General features: G+C 41.0%; 1 protein-coding gene across 3 annotated transcripts in view; it reads left to right on the top strand.

Moving 5' to 3' along the window:
- ENOX1 (ecto-NOX disulfide-thiol exchanger 1) overlaps positions 1–19747 on the top strand; it is a 597960-nt gene that overhangs the window by 501590 nt on the left and 76623 nt on the right. For all 3 annotated transcript variants that reach the window (XM_030813342.1, XM_030813340.1, XM_030813341.1), the window contains one exon: positions 6421–6605. In XM_030813342.1, the coding sequence (XP_030669202.1) occupies positions 6421–6605 (185 nt within the window). The remainder of the gene's footprint in view (positions 1–6420; positions 6606–19747) is intronic.

Raw genomic sequence — 19747 nt, 5'->3', positions numbered from 1 at the left:
TCTGTAACCTTTATTCTAACTGAAGGCACAGACACTTTAAAAATCAAACATAGGTGAGTTCAGATGGATGGGGTGAATAGTCTCATACTGGATCTTTGGGAATCCTGAGATCAGCATGGGTCTATGGACAAAACTCTTTCAATAAAGCATTATTAGCAACTCAGGCTCTTGAGCTCTGGGATTAGTGGGTATCAGTGTGGCCGTTTGAGAGGAGAGGGACACGGGGCAGAAAGTAGGATCCCTAAGTGGTTCCAGCCAGGCCTCAAGATTTCCTGAAGGGTGAGTTTAACTTCTCCATAAATCATCCCCAAGTTTGTCCTGCAGAAAATACCTGCATGTTTATTTTAAAACAAGATCATCCTCTCTGCTTTTGTAGCAGTCTCTCTCCAGCAGAACACTCCCCAGATCGAGCCAGAAATTGAATGTTTTACTGCTGTTAGGAGCATACTAGCCACTACAGTAGGGTCCCTGGTTTACTCCTTTCTCTGGGATGGGCGGCAGTTACATGGAGCTAAGCTACCCTGGTGGCATTACATGGAGGAATATAGTCCTAGAGCCACACCGTTTACCTCCAACCAGCAACCCCTGTCTCCCAGAAACTCACTTCCATCATCTGGAAAATAGAAATAATAATCGTATTGACTGTATCATGTTTTCATGAGGGTGAAAGGATACTGTGTGAAGAATATGCTTACCTCAGTGCCTGGCACATAAAAATCATTAGCTGTCACTACCACTGTTGCTATTCCCATTACTGCTACTGTTATTTGAAGAAAACAGAATAGTGACTGTGCCTTTTGCCCAAATCTTCCATAGGAGATAGCCAGGGCAAGGGGCAAGCTGAGCTCATGCGACCTGGGCACCGGGATGCAACAGGGCTGCCTTCCCAGGTGCAGAACATGGAGTCGGGGCTCATACAAAAGGAGATCAAGGAATAAAACCAGAATGACAAGCCAAGCATGTGGTTCTTTCAGATGCATTTCTCCAAACAAGCCAACCACAGCCCCAGTTTAGGAATCGGGATAGAATGAGCGGCGGTCTGAGCAGTGGCTCTCAGAGTGTGGTCTCCAGCAGCATCAGCACCACCTGGGGACTTGGAAGAATGCTAATTCTTGGGCTTCCTCCCAGACAAACTGAACTGGAAACCCTGAGGGTAGGGCCCAGAAAAGTGTGTTTTAATATGCCCGCCAGGAGCTTGTAATGCAGGCCAATGTTTGGAGAACACTGGGTTAGAGTAACACCAGCTGCTATATAAAGATGGCCTAACCAAAAAAAAAAGTGTTACTTTTTGGGCACACAACAGTCCAAGGCAGATATTCTGAGCCTGTGGGCACCTTTCCTCCATGTGGTGACTCAGAGACCCAAGCTCATTCCAGCAGCAGGCAGAGAATGAGGGACTGTGCAGAAGGCATCCTCACTCCCCCCTCACACTCCATTGATGAGAACTGCTCACATGGCACCCTCTAGGGCAGTCACCTCTCAGGAGCAACACTGCTGTATACAAAGAGAAGCATGAGTTTGAGTACACAGCGTGATAATGTCTGTGCCACAGAATAGCATCTAAAGACCTCAAGGCACCTCACAAGAAGATTCAGAATGCAGAGAAGCAGATAGGAGCTGGAGAGAGTCCCTGTCACTGGGCCATAACTACAGCTCCCTTTCATAGGGAAGCAGGAGGCAGGATGGTGGCTGAGGAGGCAGCCATTGAAGGCACACGGATATTGTGGTGACATTTGCCAGGGCAGCCTGCCTCCGCCCTCCTGTGTTCAGGAGCTATCGGTACAACTGCCTTCCTGGGTAGCAGCCAATGAAATTCTTGAGAAAGACTTTCTTTGCATGTGGGAAGGAAATCTACAGTTCAGCAGTGTCCTTCCAGCATTTCAGGAGGACATCTGGCAAAGTGGAGGGGGAACGTTAAACACAGAGTTCCCCAAACACACAAAGACTAAGAGTTCTGGAGAAACACAGATATTGTTAGAAACAATATGTTAAAATGTTTTATTATTTAGTTACATCTTGCCTGAGCATGAAAAAGATATTAACAGATTGTCGGCTTACTGGGACATAACCCAAAACAACTTACATTTTTCATATATTGCTAATTATTTTTCTGAGGCTGGCTCAGGCTGGTAAAACAGATTTCAAGGCTTTCTCCAGATTATTAAAGAAGTTAAGCATGGCATTATCTGTTCCCATGGAAACACAGTAAGACAGGGGACAGAAGAGGAGGTCACTTTGACCATAATTAATATAAAGAATAATGGTTTATATAGAATCTAGTAAAGAATATAACAAGATGCTGCAATACCTTTAAGCCTTTTCTTCAGCAGTGCAGTTCAATCTTTGATTGATTTTCATACACTAGTGTCACTTTGGTCGTTTTTTAGTCTAGTGCTAAGTTTTGAAATATAACAATCTTGCCTAGCAAAATTTTTCCAATTTTATTATTTCGTTTTTGATCCAATCAGAAAATTCCAGTATTCAGAATTTTTCTAAAGTACTGAGTAAGTAGAAATGGATGACTGTGCTGGCCTTAAGCTTCTTGTGAATGCTACAGCTCCTCACCATGTTTTCATAATAAATACATAAATGGGTGGTTGGTGAATTAATTGATGGTAATCCAGAGGTACCACTAGATTCAGCAGTGCCTTTAAAATCACCAACAAAAGATTTAATCACATTCAGTCCGGTTGACATTTAAGGTGTCTAATTCTATTTTTTTATTATCGGAAATCGGTAATCCATATGCGGTGTCTCTTAGATATTCCATTTATTGGCACTCGGTGCACTCCTTAGGAATTCCTACCGAAAGATGCACACTGTACTTTTTTTTTATTCCTTATGCTTATTTGGATAGTGGATTCATTGTGCAGTCTCATAAGGTAAATTTTATCATGGAAGCTTGATAACATTTTTTCAAAACTCTTTAATTTAGTACAGTATTCCAGAAAGAACTAAAGAGAAGAAAGAGCAATAAAAAGAGATGCCCTTTCCAATTTCTGAATTTTTAATATACTGAGAAATTATATTAAGTCAGAAATTATTAGGAATTTTTTTCTGTTAGAGCTCTGGCACAAGAAGCATAATATAGCCTCTTCCAGGCAGCCTGGTCTGAAGAATAGATTCAGGGCTGCAGTATGACACTGAGTGATGTTTACAAACAGGTGGCCTGAAGCTAAGTGGAGTCAATATACAATTTCTCACCCTTTAGAAGATAACTACTTGCTGCCATATGAGTAACAAAAATTTTTTTGTAAAAATCAAGCTTGAAATCATTTAATCAGGAATGTAAATCAGTTATGTGCCCCAATTATAAAAATGTTGATGGAATTTGCTATGGTATTGATTTTTTTTTTTTTTGGTGGGGGGAATTACAGCTGTTGTGGGGTTTTTTTTAATATGATGATATCACATTCCTATTCCGGGAATGCAAACAATATTATATCCTGCTTGGCAGGCACTGTAGTCACTTGGCTTGGCCAAGAATAAGAACTCTCAGCAGTACCATTCCATAGGTTTGTAAGCGATCCCCCTAAAATAATGGATGGTACACTTTGCTATATGTATTTATTTTCAGATAATTTATTTAAATAATGCTGCTAGCACATGCTTTATAGCTGCTTGCATTTTGCGATACAGATTTCAGCATATCTTGCAGACTATGCAATTCATTTGGAAAATGTAATTTCCATCCCTGCATACTAATCGATTTCTTCACAAACACCTGCTATCAGTTATGATAATAAAAATGCCACTCTGAATTGAAAAAGGGCCAAATAGAGCTTCCTAAGGAAATGACTTAAGTGTCTTTGAATGCTACTAAATGTAGTAATGTGCCTATGTAGTGCCAACACTTTTTTCATCATTTGCATTTTCTGTGATTTTGCCCTATTACAACATCCCTCTCACAAATGATTCCTCATAACCATTTCCTTATGGCTTGGTAAATGGAGCTGTTAGGAGGTGGTATCTCAGGGTGTGGACAAGATCTGAAGCTGGGCTGCACAATGTTAAAAAGCACTGGCTCATGCTGCAGGGTACGTGCTGGATAATTTCTGATTTTATGAGTAAGTCTCTGAAAACTGTAAAAGTGGCTGCTCCTTGATTTTGCACACACATACACCAAATAAAATCTCCTTTTTTCATTCTCTTCAGCCTCCAGTTCATTCCATGCACCACTGCCAAACTAATGTTGCTAAATTCCAATTTCATCATGTCCTTTCACTACCCCAGCACTGTCAGTGGTTCTCAATTGGCCGCTCCATTGAACCTAACTTTCCCAGTCTTCTCCCATCACCTGACGTGGATCCCCTTTCTCTCACTGCTTCCAGGCAAACACTTGGCTTTTGGTCAAGTTTCTCTCCTTCTTGCCCCAAGCGTTCTACCTTTGATTTTCATATCTGGGCTTTTGCTTATGCTCTGGCTCCTGACTGAGAGACATCCTTCCCAAGTTCTTGGGGTTTTCATCTTCCAAAGCCCTCTTTTATTCCTTCGGTCTGAATTTTTATTTCTCTTCTCCAAACTCCTATAGGATGCATTTTTTTTGTCATGCATCTCGACTCATTTATTTATTCATTTATTCATTCAACCAACATTTATTGAGTGCCTGCTGTATTCCAGACATCACACTATCCTTTCTTCCTTTGAAAGCAATAGTTTCTTTTTAAATGTGTCAGTTTCTACTAGATTAAGCTCTTTGGGAGAAGAGATGTATTCTCTCTCCTCTTTTTGTGGTCTGAGATGCCCACACAGACCTGAGCATAGGTAAATATGAAGTAAATGCATGTTAAGTAATTGATCCCTACTGGCTTGAGGTAGGGAAATTTCTGGGTAATTGCATGTTCTGTTTGATTAGTAGTTCGGTGTGCACTACACAGAGATTATCATTTTGCAAAATGGAGTACTGTAAAACACTCAACTATAAAACTATTATTAACATAATTTGACGTTTGATATTTGAGGAGAGAATTCACTATGGTCTCAGAGCACCTCGGTAAAGCTTTATCACCATGGAACTGTAATGTGCAGGTAGAACACTCAGGAGGTGACCTCGATTTGGTCCTCTGACATGGGGAAAGGGGGCTGGAAACGCGCATGCACTGACACCCTGGAGTGCAGTGGGCTCCACATCGTGCCCTTATCTACTGGAAGTTACATGTTTGAAGTTTCTGGTAACAAGCGTTTCAAATTTTCTTTCACTTTTCTGTTGCTTACACAAGTGGGGAATGGCTTTTCTGTGAGGGGGAAGATTAAAGGGAGACTGGTGGGAGAGTTGGTGGGGGAATGTGAGACTGGTTTTGGACAGCCTGGTAAGAACTAAACACATGGACCAATGGTAATCAAGAGCAGAGACTCTGGAGCCTGCAGCCTGGGTGTGAAGGCTTTCTGCTACTTACTTTGTGGGATTGGATGAGTTACATAACTTCTCTGTGCCACATTTTTCTCATTTGTAAAGATGGGGATAAGACCAGCACCGGCATCACAGGCTCGATGGGGGTATGAAGTGAGTGAGTTCATACAAAGCTCTTGATCCAGTACTTTATGAGTGCTCAGCAGGCTATGTTGATTTTCGGAGAGACCCCTAAGCAATAAGGTAGAAACTAGGGAAAGGGATTTCCCTACCCTCAATCTTTGTTTAGTACCATTTGTTTTCTTTTTCAGTTTTGGCTATTTCTGAAGCCTTGAGATGTGTGAGACCCCAAGTTAACTGTCTTGCTTTCTTGATAAGATAGACATATGAATGAAGTCTGAATCTAAATGTGGAGAATTTGGGATTTCAGGGAGAGGTATTAGAGTAACCACTCAGCCTTGTAGAGGAAAAGAGTTTTAATCTGTTGGTGAAACAGATGGAACTAGCTTCCCATTCTGATAGGAGTTGGAGGAAAACAATCTGTGCAGTTTGTGCCAGCAGTAGAGCCGGAAGGAATGGTGTGCATATAAATTCCTCTCTCCCCTGGGATGCTGCCGCGTGTCTCAACCTGTAGAACTGTAGAACTGCTGATTATTTGAAAGAAAGCAAACCTCCAAGGAGCTAAGCAGTCCCGTAGAAAAGGGGAAGACAATATTTAGTAGATATGATTGTTGCCTGGAATTCTGAATGTTGTCACCACCTAGCACCACATACCAATGTCTGTGAGGGTGTCTAGCATTGAGGTCAAGGGACAAGAATTTGGGAGGAATTAATCCCGTGCCCATAAGAAACATTCATATGTAAGACAGGACAAACAGAATAGATAAAAGTTCCGAGAGAAGCGATGCATACCGACTACAAAATAGGGCCCCAGGGTATGGCATTTTGCTTTTATTTCTGAGCTGGTACAAACATTAAGAACTTGAGTGACAGACTCCCTTTCCCACAGAAGGCCTCCTCAAGCTAAGCAAGAAGATAGCTCACCTGAACTCGTTCTGTTTGTCCTTCAGCCCTGGCTGCCCAGGCCTACGCTCTCAAAGAGGAGAATGACAGTCTCCGCTGGCAGCTGGATGCCTACAGGAATGAGGTGGAGCTGCTGAAACAAGAAAAAGAACAGCTTTTCCGAACAGAAGAAAACCTCACCAAGGACCAGCAACTGCAGTTCCTGCAGCAAACCATGCAAGGCATGCAGCAGGTACCCGGCCCAGATGTTTTTTTGAGAGAAAGTGATATGTGTATTAAATGAAAATGGAAAGGCAGCTGTGTGCTGGAAAGGGTGAAAGAGAAGAAATGACAACCAAAAAGCTAAGTTCCTAGGACAGAAAAGTGCTCATGACTGGTTTGTGGAAGGGTAGAATCTGGAGAAAAGCCAAGCCAATAAACTATGTTGAAGAAATCACCCTGGAGGTAGGAAATAAAGGAAAATGATTTGGATTTAGGAGATTGAAAGGCTGTATGTGAAATATAGCCCCATGGCAAACACCTAGCAGATCCCTGCATGATACAAGCATTTTGTAATCTTAGAACTTTTAACTTCAAAGCACGACAACTGATTTTACAAAAGCAGTTTGTCTGTCTTCAAGGTTAGTGTAAATGTAAGTTATATTGTTTCCACTTTTTCTGTATTACACTTAGGATCTAGTCAGGTTCTATGAGCACATTACGTGTTTAAGAAATGTTTGTTGATGGAATAGATGAAGCATCAGAGTTTTGGGGGATACATAACTTTAGAAACAGGGCAATAGCTGTGTTTTTGTTGAAGAGTGCCAGACTTCATCCTGGCATACTGAATTTAAAGATGTGTATTTATGGCAATTGTTAGAAAAGAAATGAAAGTTGAGGGCTTTGGAGTCGAGAAAAGGAACAGGTACTGTGGGAAATAAAATGTTGACGGGAGGGGAAAATCTGACTGTTGGCAGTGAGGGAATAGAGTCAAAGATTCACAGTCAGATTTGTATCTGAAAACATCAATTGGTACCTGATATTCTTAAGGTGTTTGGGCCTTTGAGTTACCTTAGAATAATAAAGCATAAATTATCATCATGGGTATTTTTAAATTACCCCTCTGAATATGCAAATCCAATCAATATTTTCTGAAAAAAAAAAGATTGTTTTTATTTAAACGAGGGAAATATAAGCAGAATGATGGAAAGTTAAAATATATAGAGTCAATTTTTTTTAATTCCCCCATCCATATTGACTGCTCTGTAACATCCAGAGTATGGATGGATTGCCTACAGAAGTATCTTAGTGATTAGAGGTAACTACTACAGAAACATCAACCTAACAGGGAAAAACAATTGAGAGGGAGAGTATAAAAAAGAATCACAGATTGGGAAGTGAGCAAGTTAATAACCAACTCGTACAAATTATGTCTTAAACATCTCCTGCCATTTTAAAGCAATTTTTGAGTCTTGGCTTAGAGTCCTAACTGGTTGATGTTCACAGTGTGTGTTAGACTAATCAGTGAGATTCAGAGGTCAGAGCCAGCCAGGAAAATGTCATTACAGTTATTGCTCAGGTCTCTGTACTTGAAAATCGATGTAACAGCTGCTGTGTGAGACTTCTGGGGTTGTCCATATGCCCCAACATTGGGTGTTTGTCGGCGCCCTCGCCAAGATGAGAGGCCATCGATTTCCCCAAAGACCATGATGCCAGACCTAGCCCAAAAGCCACTATGTCACACTTTACACAACTCTCCCTTTCTCCCTCTAGAAAAGATTATCCCAGTTGCTTTAAAAGTATATAAAGTCTTTTAGGTTATTGCAAATTCAAACCTAAAAGAAGTCAGAGGAGGCAAGGGTGAGCTGCTCAGTCAGGGTTGTAGAAGCACTGAGGAGCCACGTGCCTGGTCCACAAAGGAGCAGTGTTTCAAATCACCACCTGAGCCATCCTCCTGAACGAGGGATGCAGTTAATGGAGCTTCTCATATCTTTTCAGAATCTCCTTGTCAGTAGGAAATGTACTTTATATAGCTAAAAATGTAGTTGAGACAGAAATGTATTGTCTCACAGTTCTGAAGGCTACAAGTCCAAGATCTAGGGTCCAAAAGCAGGGTTGGTTCCTTCTGAGGCTGTGAGGAAGAGTCTGACTCCTGCCTCTCTCCCAGCTTCTGGAGGTTGGCTGGCAATCTTTGGCCTTCCTTGACTTGTGGACACATCACCCTGCTCTCTGCCTTCATCATCCCTTGTCATTCTCCGTGTGTGTGTGTGTCCAAATTTCTGCTTTTTATAAATACACTGTTCATATAGGATTAGGGGCCCACTCTGCTCCAGGATAACCTCATCTTAATTACTTATATCTGCAAAGACTTATTTCCAGATAAGGTCACATTCTGTGGTAGTAGGGGCTAGGACTTCAACATTTGGATTCGGGGCTGGGGGACAGGGCACAATTCAATCCATAACAGACACATCATAGACAGTCAAAATATCTGTGTCAAATGAGGGAATGAATAGACAAAGACCTGGAGGCAAGCCTAGCATGGCGCCTGTGGGAGCTCTGGGCTGTGTGGAATCCTGGATCATGAAGAGCAAGACAGGGAGCGGGAGAGCCAAGGCCTGAGAGGTGTGTGCGGTGCCTCCTTAACCTATGGAAAGCACTGGGTCCCCAGTGGCTGCTGTAATGTTAATGTTTACTGGTTGTTAGGTAGATGTATGGCTATCTCTGCGGCAGAACATCTTTAACAGAGTTTTAAAATATAGGTGCTTTTTAAAGTCTTGTTTCTATCATGACCTACCTTGTATGAATGAATTACCACAATTTGCTAATTTGAATCCCACCACAAAGAATTAGCCTGACTTTAAAACCTACCTTCAATCTCCACACTATCTACTTTATAAATCAGAAAATCATGGTTTCACATGAAAGATGACAGAGAGAGGAGGGGTCAGCCTCCCGTATGTCACCATTTCCACAGTCTATGTTTGGGAAATTATTTCTGTAACAAACAACAAAAAAAGAAAGAGCCTTAATGACCTTAGGACTAGCAGACGGCTTTTGGAATCGCCTTCAATTTAGCCAAAAAGTTTCTAACCTTTCTTTCTTTAACCCCTTAAGGGTATGTTCACTGACATCACATAGTTTTGCATGTGTTCATGAAGAAAACACTATGGGCAGGGTCCCTAACATGGAAAAACTCTTGGGTGACTTTGTGTTCATGAAGAAAACACTATGGGCAGGGTCCCTAACATGGCAAAACTCTTGGGTGACTTTGTGTTCATGAAGAAAACACTATGGGCACGGTCCCTAACATGGAAAAACTCTTGGGTGACTTTGTCTGGATGTTTCCGAGTTTACCCCTGCACCATGTGAGTCACAATTTAATAATATGAAAGGTTTCATACAAAAGAGAATAAGAGCTTGTATCCATGGTAACACAGTAGTCTTTACCTGATCATAAACCGGCAGTGAAGTTAACCTGTCTCTGCCACAGGGATAGTGAGGCTTTTGACTTTCATTTGTACCTTTAGGTGTACAAGTAAAGACTATACATATTTTAAACTCTTCTTTTTCTTCAGGTTACCACACTGAATTCTTTCATTAGGTTTATTGAGGTAAAATTTACGTACAATGAAATATATTCTTTTAGACATACGTTCTATGAAGTTTGACAAATGCATACAGTTCACATAACCACCACTACCACAATCAATATATAAATCAGTTCCAGCACTCACTCCCTCTTGCCCCTTTAGAGTCAGCCCCACTCCCAGCAACCACTGCTCTGTTTTCTACCCTTATAGTTTTTCTTTTTCCAGAATATCATATAAGGGGAATTGAACAGTGTGCAACCTGTTGAGTTGGGCTTCTTTCTTTAGCATAATGAATCTAAGACTGATCCATGTTGCTGTACATATCAGGCATTCATTCCTTCTGTTGCTGAGTAGTATTCCACCATAAGAAAGAGCTGTAGTTTGTTTGTCTAGTCAATAGTTAGTGGATGGATAGTTTCCAGTTTGGGACAAATAGGAATAAATCTGCTATAAACATTCACTTACAGGCTTTTTGTGTAGACATAATTTTTCATTTTACTTGAGTAAATCCTAGGAATATGATTGTTCGGTCATATGGCAAGTGTGTTTTACTTTCAGAGAAACTGCCAAACTCTTTCCCCAAGCGTCTGTACCATCATGCATTCCCTCGGGACTGTCTGCAAACTCCGGTTCTGCATCCTCATCAGGCAGCACTGGCATGGTCAGTTTGTCTTTTTTCACCACTGTAGTAAATTTATAGTGATATCTCATTATGGTTTTATTTACACATAAATTTGCAGTATTTTTCATTCATGAGGATAGGTCAACATGTCATAATTTTTTAATAATCTGCTTAAAAATCAGAATTCTTTTTGAAGCCTTGTGTAAATCATATTGACAGGACTAATAAATATTTGGATAATAGCAGGATACCATTAAAAACTGCTGATCATAAAAGTGCGTATGACTAATGATGATTATGTCAAAAGGCTCCTTCCTAAATACTTTAAGCTGATGCTTTTGAACAGTGTTGAATCTAGTCTGAAGACCAGCTGTCTTAGGCCAGCAAGCCAGTGGCCCATGTGGAGCAGTGGCTCTCTCACACTCTTAGCTTGACATTAGTAAGGTGCAGGCCTGGTCCACTGTCTTGACAACTTTTAGCAAAGGAAGATAAGGAAAAAAAAAATGGGAAAAGTAGGATGATTGTGATCAAAAGCATTATAGAAATTAAGTGACAAGCATTTTTTTCTTTATGCTCAAAGTAGAACATATGTGTGATTTTCTGTGTGTGCATTGTTAAAATCTCACCCACTTAAACTAATTTTATGGGAGATGAAGAAATATAACATTACTACTTTCCTAAAATACAAAGTAACCCCAGTTGGTTTTGTCAGATGTTGGGTAAGAGTCAGACTTTGGAATATCTATTAAGGAATAAATGAAAGTATTTTTGAAATTAAACATAGTGATTACATCTGACCCCTTGGGTAAGTTCAGCATGTCTTCTGCAATCTTGTTTAAACTATTTAGTTGCTTAGTAAGTACGTTTTTTTTTAGAGAAAGAGAAAAGCTTGCACTCAGTTCCTCCCCAAAACTCACATGTAATTAAGTCTGATGTTATATGTCAAAATCAAGATCATAATAATGTTAGGGGTGGTGGTGATGGTGGCTCTGGAGATGAAGGGACTGTGGAGGTGATAGTTGCCATGGTGGTAAAGGTGACTGCAGTAGTGATATTGGCTCTGGAGGTGAGGGTGATTGTGGTGAGGATGGTAGCTGTGGTTGTTTTGGTGACTATGGTGGGGGTGGTGATGAAGGTAGCTGTGGTGGAGAAGGTAACTGTGCTTGTGAAGGTAACTATGGTGGTGAAGATGGCCGTGGTGGGGGTGCTGGCTGTGGTGGCCTTGTTAGCTATGGTGGTAAAGGTAGCTGTGATGACTGTGGTAGTGACAGTGACTGTAGTGAGAGGATGGTGACGGATGGTAATGTCAACTGTGGTGATGAAGGCATCTGTGAGGGGGATGGTAACCTCAGCTGTGTTGCTGGCTGTGGTGAGAATGGTGGCTATGGTAGTAAAAATGGCTGTAGTGGCTGTGGTAATGAAGGCAGCTATGGTAAGGATGGTGGCTGTGGTTGTGTTGGTGGCTGTGGTGGTGAAGGTGGCTATGGTGGGGATGGTGACTCTGATGCTAATATTGGTTGTGGTGATGGAGGCAGCTGTGGCAAGGATGGTGACTTTGGTGGAGAAGGTGGCCATGTTGGGGCTAGTGGCTGTGGTTGTGGTGATGGCCATGGTGAGGATGGTGTTAAAGGTGGCTGTGGTGTTAAAGGTGGCTGTGATGAAGATGGTGACTGGGGTAGAAATGGTGACTGTGATGGTAATGTTGGCTGTGGTGATGAAGGTAGCTATGGTGAGGATAATGACTGTGGTGGTGAAGGGGGCCACAGTGGCAATGGTGGCAATGGCTGTGTTGGTGGCTATGGTGGTGAAGGAGGCTGTGGTAGCATTATTGGTGCTTTTAATGATTAGAAAACTTCAGGGAAAGAGAGAAAATGAGCATGTTCACTAATGTTTTATAGGATTTTTTTTTCTTAAAACCTTGTCCCTTAAAAATTGTGGAAATCCTCAAAAGTGCAGCAGACCAGATGCTCCTAGCCAGCTTCAGAAGGTAGTGCTCCAGAGAACTGAGCAAATGCAGGGCTGCAGGCAGGAGCACAGAGTGTCACCAGAGTTTGTGACAGGAGGCTTTCCTTTTTCCTGGTCATTTTTCACTTTTGTCTTCTGTTTTTAATTTCTATCTGAAATACCCACCAGTCAGATAATGGACCTAATAGGTGGACGCTCCATGCCCATCATCTTTTTCTTAGTATCTTCCATTTTAACTTTATCTTTGATCCTTCCAATTGAAGTTTCTGCTTGATAATCGTATCATTTTATTTTCAAGAGATTATTTTATCCTCGAATCGTTATCTTTCATGCAATGTTATTCATATTTTATGGGTGCAGTATCTTCTCAAATCTTTTTAAGAATACTAAGTAGGATTTTTAAGATCTTTGTGGTTCCTGAATCATCTCTCTTTACTCCAGGATTAGTTGTTTAGCTATTGTGTTTCAGTCTCTCTCTTTTATGTACAGGTTGCTTCATGAGCAAGGTGATAGCTGGCAGTCTGTGTATATTTAGGTGTGGAGGGCTTGGTTTGCTTTTCTGTGAAGCTCTGTGGCTTTGCTCATTGCTGTGTCTGGATCTGCTGCATGGCCGAGTCTTTCTCCTGGGCAGTGGCCAGCCAAGAGCTCTTTGACAGGCAGGCTTCATTTTAAGGAGATGTGGGGATCCCTTGAATGTCAGAACCTGTCATACACTAGGAACTCCTGGAACTCACTTTCCTTTCTCCTTGTTTTTGTAAGTTTATTCATTGACAGACATTTTAATTGAGTCTCTGGAGGAAGAAAATACAAACACATACATTGCCTCTGACATCTTGAACAGGAGCCTGTTTCGGGGGCCTTTACCTTTAACTTTAACCCAGTCTTTGAATGAATTCTTGGTTACCATGTGGCTGGGGCGGGGCAGGGGGTAGTGGTGCAGTGGGAAGCGTGGGGAGTATTGCAAATTGTTCTGGCTACCCGGAAACATATAAAGAAAGGAGGAACAGCAAGCAGGTTCATAAATGTCTAGGAGGAAGGACAAGGGAACTTAAGGTGGCACACTTTGGAGTGAAGACAGCTGAATCAGCAAGAAGAGGCAGATGTACAAAGTAAAGTAGTTTCTGAAAGCGAGAAAGGAAGACAAATAGGAAAAGGTGACATGAAGAGGCTGAAATATGGAACAAAGATAGATAAATAGTGAACTTGCTCTCCACACTATTTCTGTTTCCCTGTCCTAGAAGAGAAGATGGCAGGACTAATGGTCCAGAGTAGGGCACGCCTAAGCCCCCATGCATGTGCAGGACACAGAACAGTAGAGTCCGTTCCAGACACAGGGATGGGAAGGATGTGCAGAAGTAGTGAGGGATGCAGAAGAACAAACAGTTCTTCCTCTCCAGTTAAAAGCCACTTTCAAAGGAAAATGCACAAGCATAGAAGGATAAGAAAAATGGAAAAAGAGAAATCCCTTTAAAAGAAAAATTCAACATTTTGTAATGATAAATTGTATTTTAAGAGCTTTTAAAAATTTTTTTCAACTTTTTTTTTTTATTTTATTTTTTTGAGATGGAATCTCACTCTGTTGCCCAGGCTGGAGTACACTGGCGTGATCTCGGCTCACTGCAACCTCCACCTCCCAGGTTCAGGTGATTCTCTTGTCTCAACCTCCTGAGTAGGTGGGACTTACAGGCGTGTGTCACTGTGCCTGGTTAATTTTTGTATTTTTAGTAAAGACGGAGTTTCACCATGTTGGCCAGGCTGGTCTTGAACTCCTGATCTCAAGTGATCTGCCCGCCTCAGCCTCCCAAAGTGCTGGAATTATAGGCGTGAGCCGCTGCACCCAGCCTTAACTTCTATTTTAGATACAGGGGGTACATGTGCAGATTTGTTACATGGGAATATTGCGTGATGCTGAGGTTTAGCGTACAGATCCTATCACCCAGGTAGTGAGCATAGTATCCAACAGGTAGTTTTTCAACCCATGCCCTTCTCCCTCTCTCCCCTATAGTAGTCCACAGTGTCTGTCGCTCCCATATTTATGTCCATGTGTACTCAGTGTTTAGCTCTCACTTATAATTGAGAAGATGCAGTATTTGATTTCCTGTTACTATGTTAACTTGCTTAGGATTAAGGCCTCCAACTACATCCCTGTTACTGCAAAGGACATGATTTCATTCTTTTTTATGGTTGTAGTTGTATTCCATGGTGTGTGTGTGTGTGTATATATATAGATATATATTCCCATATTCCTTATCAAATTTATCATTTATGGGGACCTAGGTTGCTTGTATGTCTTTCCTGTTGTGAATAGCATAGCAATGAACGTATGAGTGCATGTGTCTTTTTGGTAGAATGATTTCTTTTCCTTTACGTATACACCCAGTAATGGCATTGCTGGGTCGAATGGTAGCTCTGTTTTAAGTTCTTTGAGAAATCTCCAGACTGCTTTCCACAGTGGCTGAACTAATTTATATTCCTACCAACAGTGTATAAGCGTTCCCTTTTCTCCATATCCTAACCAGCATCTGTTGTTTTTTACTTTTTTAATGATAGCCATTCTGACTGGTGTGAGATGGTATCTCATCGTGGTTTTGCTTTGTATTTCTCTGATGATTAGTGATGCTGAGCATCTTTTCATATGTTTGTTGACCATTTGTGTGTCTTCTTTTGAGAAGTATCTGTTCATGTGCCTTGTCCATTTTTTAATGGGGTTATTTGGCTTTTGCTTGTTGATTTAAGTTCCCTAGAGATTCTGGGTATTAGGGCTTTGTCAGCTGCATAGTTTGTGAATATCTTCTCCCACTCTGTGTAGGTTGTCTGTTTACTCTGTTGATAGTTTCTTTTTCTTTGCAGAAGCTCTTTAGTTTAATTAGGTCCCACTTGTCTATTTTTGGTTTTGTTACAATTGCTTTTGGGGACTTAGCCGAAAAATCTTTGCCAATGCCAAAGTCGAGAAGAGAATTTCCAGATTGGCTTCTAGGATTTTTATTATAGTTTGAGGTCTTGCATTTAAATCTTTGACCTGTTTTGAGTTAATTTTTGTAGACAGTGAAAGGTTAGGAGTCCAGCATCGATCTTCTGTCTAAGGCTAGTCAGTTATCCTATAACCATTTATTGAATAGAGAGTCCTTTCCCCATTGCTTGTTTTTGTCAGCCTTGTCAAATATTAGATGGTTGTTAAGTGTGGATCTTTATTTCTCAGTTTTCTTTTCTATTCCATTGGTCTAGGTGTCTGTTTTTGTACCAGTACCATGCTGTTTTGGTTGTTGTGGCTTTTTAGTATATAGTTTGAAGTTGGGTAGTGTGATGCTTCTGGCTTTTCTCTTTTGGCTTAGAGTTGCTTTGGTTGTTTGGGCTCTTTTTGGTTCCATATGAATTTTATAATAGTTTTTCTTAATTCTGTAAAGAATGACATTAGTAATTTGATAGGAATAGTGGTGAATCTGTAAATTCCTTTGGCAGTATGAACATTGTTATGATATTGATTCTTCCAACCCATGAGCATGAAATGTTTTTCCATTTATTTGTGTTGTCTCTGATTTCTTTTAGCAGTGTTTCATAGTTCTCCTTGTAGAGATCTTTTGCCTCCTTGGTTAGCTGTATTACTAGGTATTTTATCTTCTTTGTGGCTATTGTAAGTGGGGTTGTATTCTTGATTTCACTCTCAGGCCGGACGTTCTTGGTGAATAGAAGTGCTACTGATTTTTGTACACAGTTATTGTATCCTGAAACTTTACTAATTTTAAGAGCCATTATGAAAGATTTAAATACTTAGATGTAGAATGTAAAAAAAAAACTAAAGATAAAAAGTTTGGAAATTAAGTTGCAATGTATCAGGAGGATCTACCTTCTAAGTAGAGTTCATGAGCCTCAAAAATGTTCAACTAGAAGGAAGGAATAGCCCATACACAATGATCTGGTTATTGGCTCATTCAGGAAGAATGATATCCTAATATCTTTAATATATGACAGATTATACATTAGTGCAGAAAATAATTCAGTATCACTGGACAGGGCAAGAAAATCTTATTACAGTGTAGAGAAAGGAGCTTTCTCTTAGACTGTCATGTACAAGTAGTCAAATATTCAGCTTTAAAAAGCTCAAAAAATAAATATGTGTATGTATAAATAGACACTTACACACATATAAAAACCTGGAGTCTTTACAAGCTGTGGCTGCAAAGACATACCCCATGTTTATCTGATTCTTCGACAACCCAGATTAAGTTTCTTTCTTTCTGAATAGGATAGAATAGAATATGGATGTGGGAAATGCAGAAGACATTTCCCACATTCATATTAAAAGCCACTGACATTTTACTAGAATCAGAAAAATCATAAAACATGTACATCTCTCAGATTACATGGCTTTAAAAAGGTTTAGTGACTTAAACATCAAGGTTCACAAGAGTTGCCAAATTTGGGGTCCACCATGGTCTTCCTTTAACTACTCCAGGGTTTGTAATTTCATTTTTTATCCATTCCTCGGCCAAGAATATTGGGATGGTGCATTATAATAACAGGCCACAAGATGATAATCCTCATAATTCCTTGGCACCTTAGGCTGTTCAAGGTCATTTGTAGGGTTCCTGCTGGCAGTGTGTGCATTTTCTGACATTTGCAGATTACACTCCTGGTACATCCCAAGAAGGTAAGTATCTCACCTCAGTGTGAGACTCTTGAAGGAACGGTTGGCTCCGTTTGGAACCAGAAATAGAAACCAATTCTCCAATTCTCAGCCTAGGGATTTACATTACAAAGCCCTACCTGTTTGAAATGATCACACATGACATCTGTTAGAGGTTTGGGAGTCTTCAGAGCACTTTCCCTTTTGATTCTGGACAAGATACAAAGACTTAAAATGAAGATGAGAGGAAGCCTCCTTATATGTTTTTTAGCAGTTTTGAGTGAGAATGGGCCACTGACTATCTTGCTGTCTTCACTGACCAGAGGTCATAAGATGAGGAAGAAGATAAGCCGTACTCATGCCACCTAAGGGCGTGAATAATGAAATGAAAACACTGAACTAGTAGAAGGAAAATGTGACTCCAGCTTCACTGTTTTCTGTACTTCTTTGGGAAAGTCAGGATGTCTGGACCTCCAGTTCTTCTCCTGGAGACCAGGTGCCTCCAACCTCAGTAAGGGCTTGCTGCGATAAAATCATACATCACATGTGATCATATATGTGACGACATTTTGAAAAGCTATTCACAAATGTGAACTGTCATTGCCATATTCCAGGTGAAAATATGAAAAGATGTTGAGGCTTAAAAGAAGACTCAGGCTCACAGAGTTAGTCGGGACAAGTCTAGGGCATAATTTCCTGACACAGGGTGGCCTGTGCTGTTTACTCCAATGCCCCTTACAACAGGAAGGCCCAGTCTCTCCAGTTAACTCATAAAAGCACCTTCACGTTATTTTATGCAGTCCTCACAACAACTCAGGGGTATGTGACTGTCCCAGTGTGTCAAGTAGGAAACTGAAACCTAGAGGTGTCAGGTGCAGGTGACTGACCCAGGGCACAGGTACACCACGTAGAGTCAGAACTGCAGCCTAGGCCTGTCTGACCCCAGCCCCTGTGTTCCCTCTATAACCCCACACCATGGCTTTCCAGAGTGTACCCTGAAAACAGTGCTTCAGAACTGCAGTCGTCAAGACAGCAGAAGACAAGAAGTTCCATCCTTCATATGCTTGGAGATTGCTAAAATATTACTGGCAAAAACCCATTGCCTGTTTTCTGACTCTGTGTCATAGCCCCTAATTTGGTCTTTGCATCAGCAGAGCAAGAGCCTGCGAAAGGAAAGTAACATACATGCAGCTTTTATTAAATTTGAATCATGAAAATAAATCTCTTCACTTCTGGGAAGGGGAAGAGAAGCCCTAATAAAATTTAACTATGAAAGGCTTCATATCATTAGTTATCCTGCTCTGCCATTAATTAATCTGATCATCAAATGCATCCTCATTAGTAATCATTCCTTCTCAAAATAATGAGGCTAGCAGACGAATCAATGTAGGAGCCAGGGGCAAAACTAATGGCATTGCCCTGCAGACTATTAAAATCATTTGCCTTCTGCCTTTTGCTGCTTTCCCTGATGTCTGCAATGGGAAATCCTGACTTTCCAGTAGACTTCCATTCCCAGGATAAAGGAGCTCTGCTTTTCCCAACACTGTGTTCCTGGCAGTCTTTGGATGACCTTTGAATGACCTTCCCTTTCACTACCTCTTTTGGAAACTGCCTCCTGATTTACAATCTATATCACATGATGAGTACCAGATTTATAGTGAAATGGATCTTTTCTTAAATGTAATACATCAAAGCGGACTTTTGCTGCAGACATATACTGGCCTTCCATGCTGACCATTGTCATCTTTCTCCCTCCAGCTACGGACACTAAAATGATTCTTTGTGGTCTGGCTTTGACTTCATTTCTTTCTAGTCTACCAATGCCAAGAAGCCGACTCATTCACACTGAAGCCCTGAACCCTGCCAGCCACATGGCTCTGTCTATAGCAGGTGTCCTGCTCCCAGCCAAACTGATGTAATTACCCATTTCAACTCCGGCCGCAGTTGGGGGTCTTCATGCTCCAGGGCTTTCCTCTATGCAGCTGGCTAGGAGAGACAACATGAGGATTAGGAAGACCAGCCAATTCCCTTCTCATCAGAAATGAAAGCAGTGAAGAAAATGCAGGGAGAAGTTTGATGGGGGGCAGAGAAATACAGCATTGGAACAAAGAAGAAAGAAGAATTAGAGGGGGGAAAATTTCCTCTTTTTTTTTTTTTTTTTTTTTTGAGACAGAGTCTCACTCTTGTCACCCAGGCTGGAGTGCAATGGCGCAAACTCAGCTCAGTGCAACCTCTGCCTACCAGGTTCAAGCTATTCTATTCTCCTGCCTCAGCCTCCCGAGTGCTGGGATTACAGGTGCCTGCCACCATGCCTAGCTAATTTTTGTATTTTTAGTAGAGACGGGGTTTCACCATGTTGGCCAGGCTGGTCTCGAACTCGTGACCTCAGGTGATCTGCCTGCCTTGGCAAAAAGAAATCCTTTTTATATGACTAAGAGAAAGCACAGAGGAAGAGAAATATAGGTGGGAGTAGCAGTTTTCCTGAGTCTCGGTTTGTCATTTAAATTTTTGTTTTATTTTTTCATTTTACAAAAGAATTTATGCTCAATGCACAAAACTAGGAAACATAAAAGAAACATATAAAAGGAAAT

Source organism: Nomascus leucogenys, chromosome 5 (genome assembly GCF_006542625.1).
Source record: "Nomascus leucogenys isolate Asia chromosome 5, Asia_NLE_v1, whole genome shotgun sequence".
Taxonomy (NCBI): Eukaryota; Metazoa; Chordata; class Mammalia; order Primates; family Hylobatidae; genus Nomascus; species Nomascus leucogenys.
Note: the sequence above shows the minus strand (reverse complement) of the source record. Positions and strands in the feature narration are given on the sequence as shown.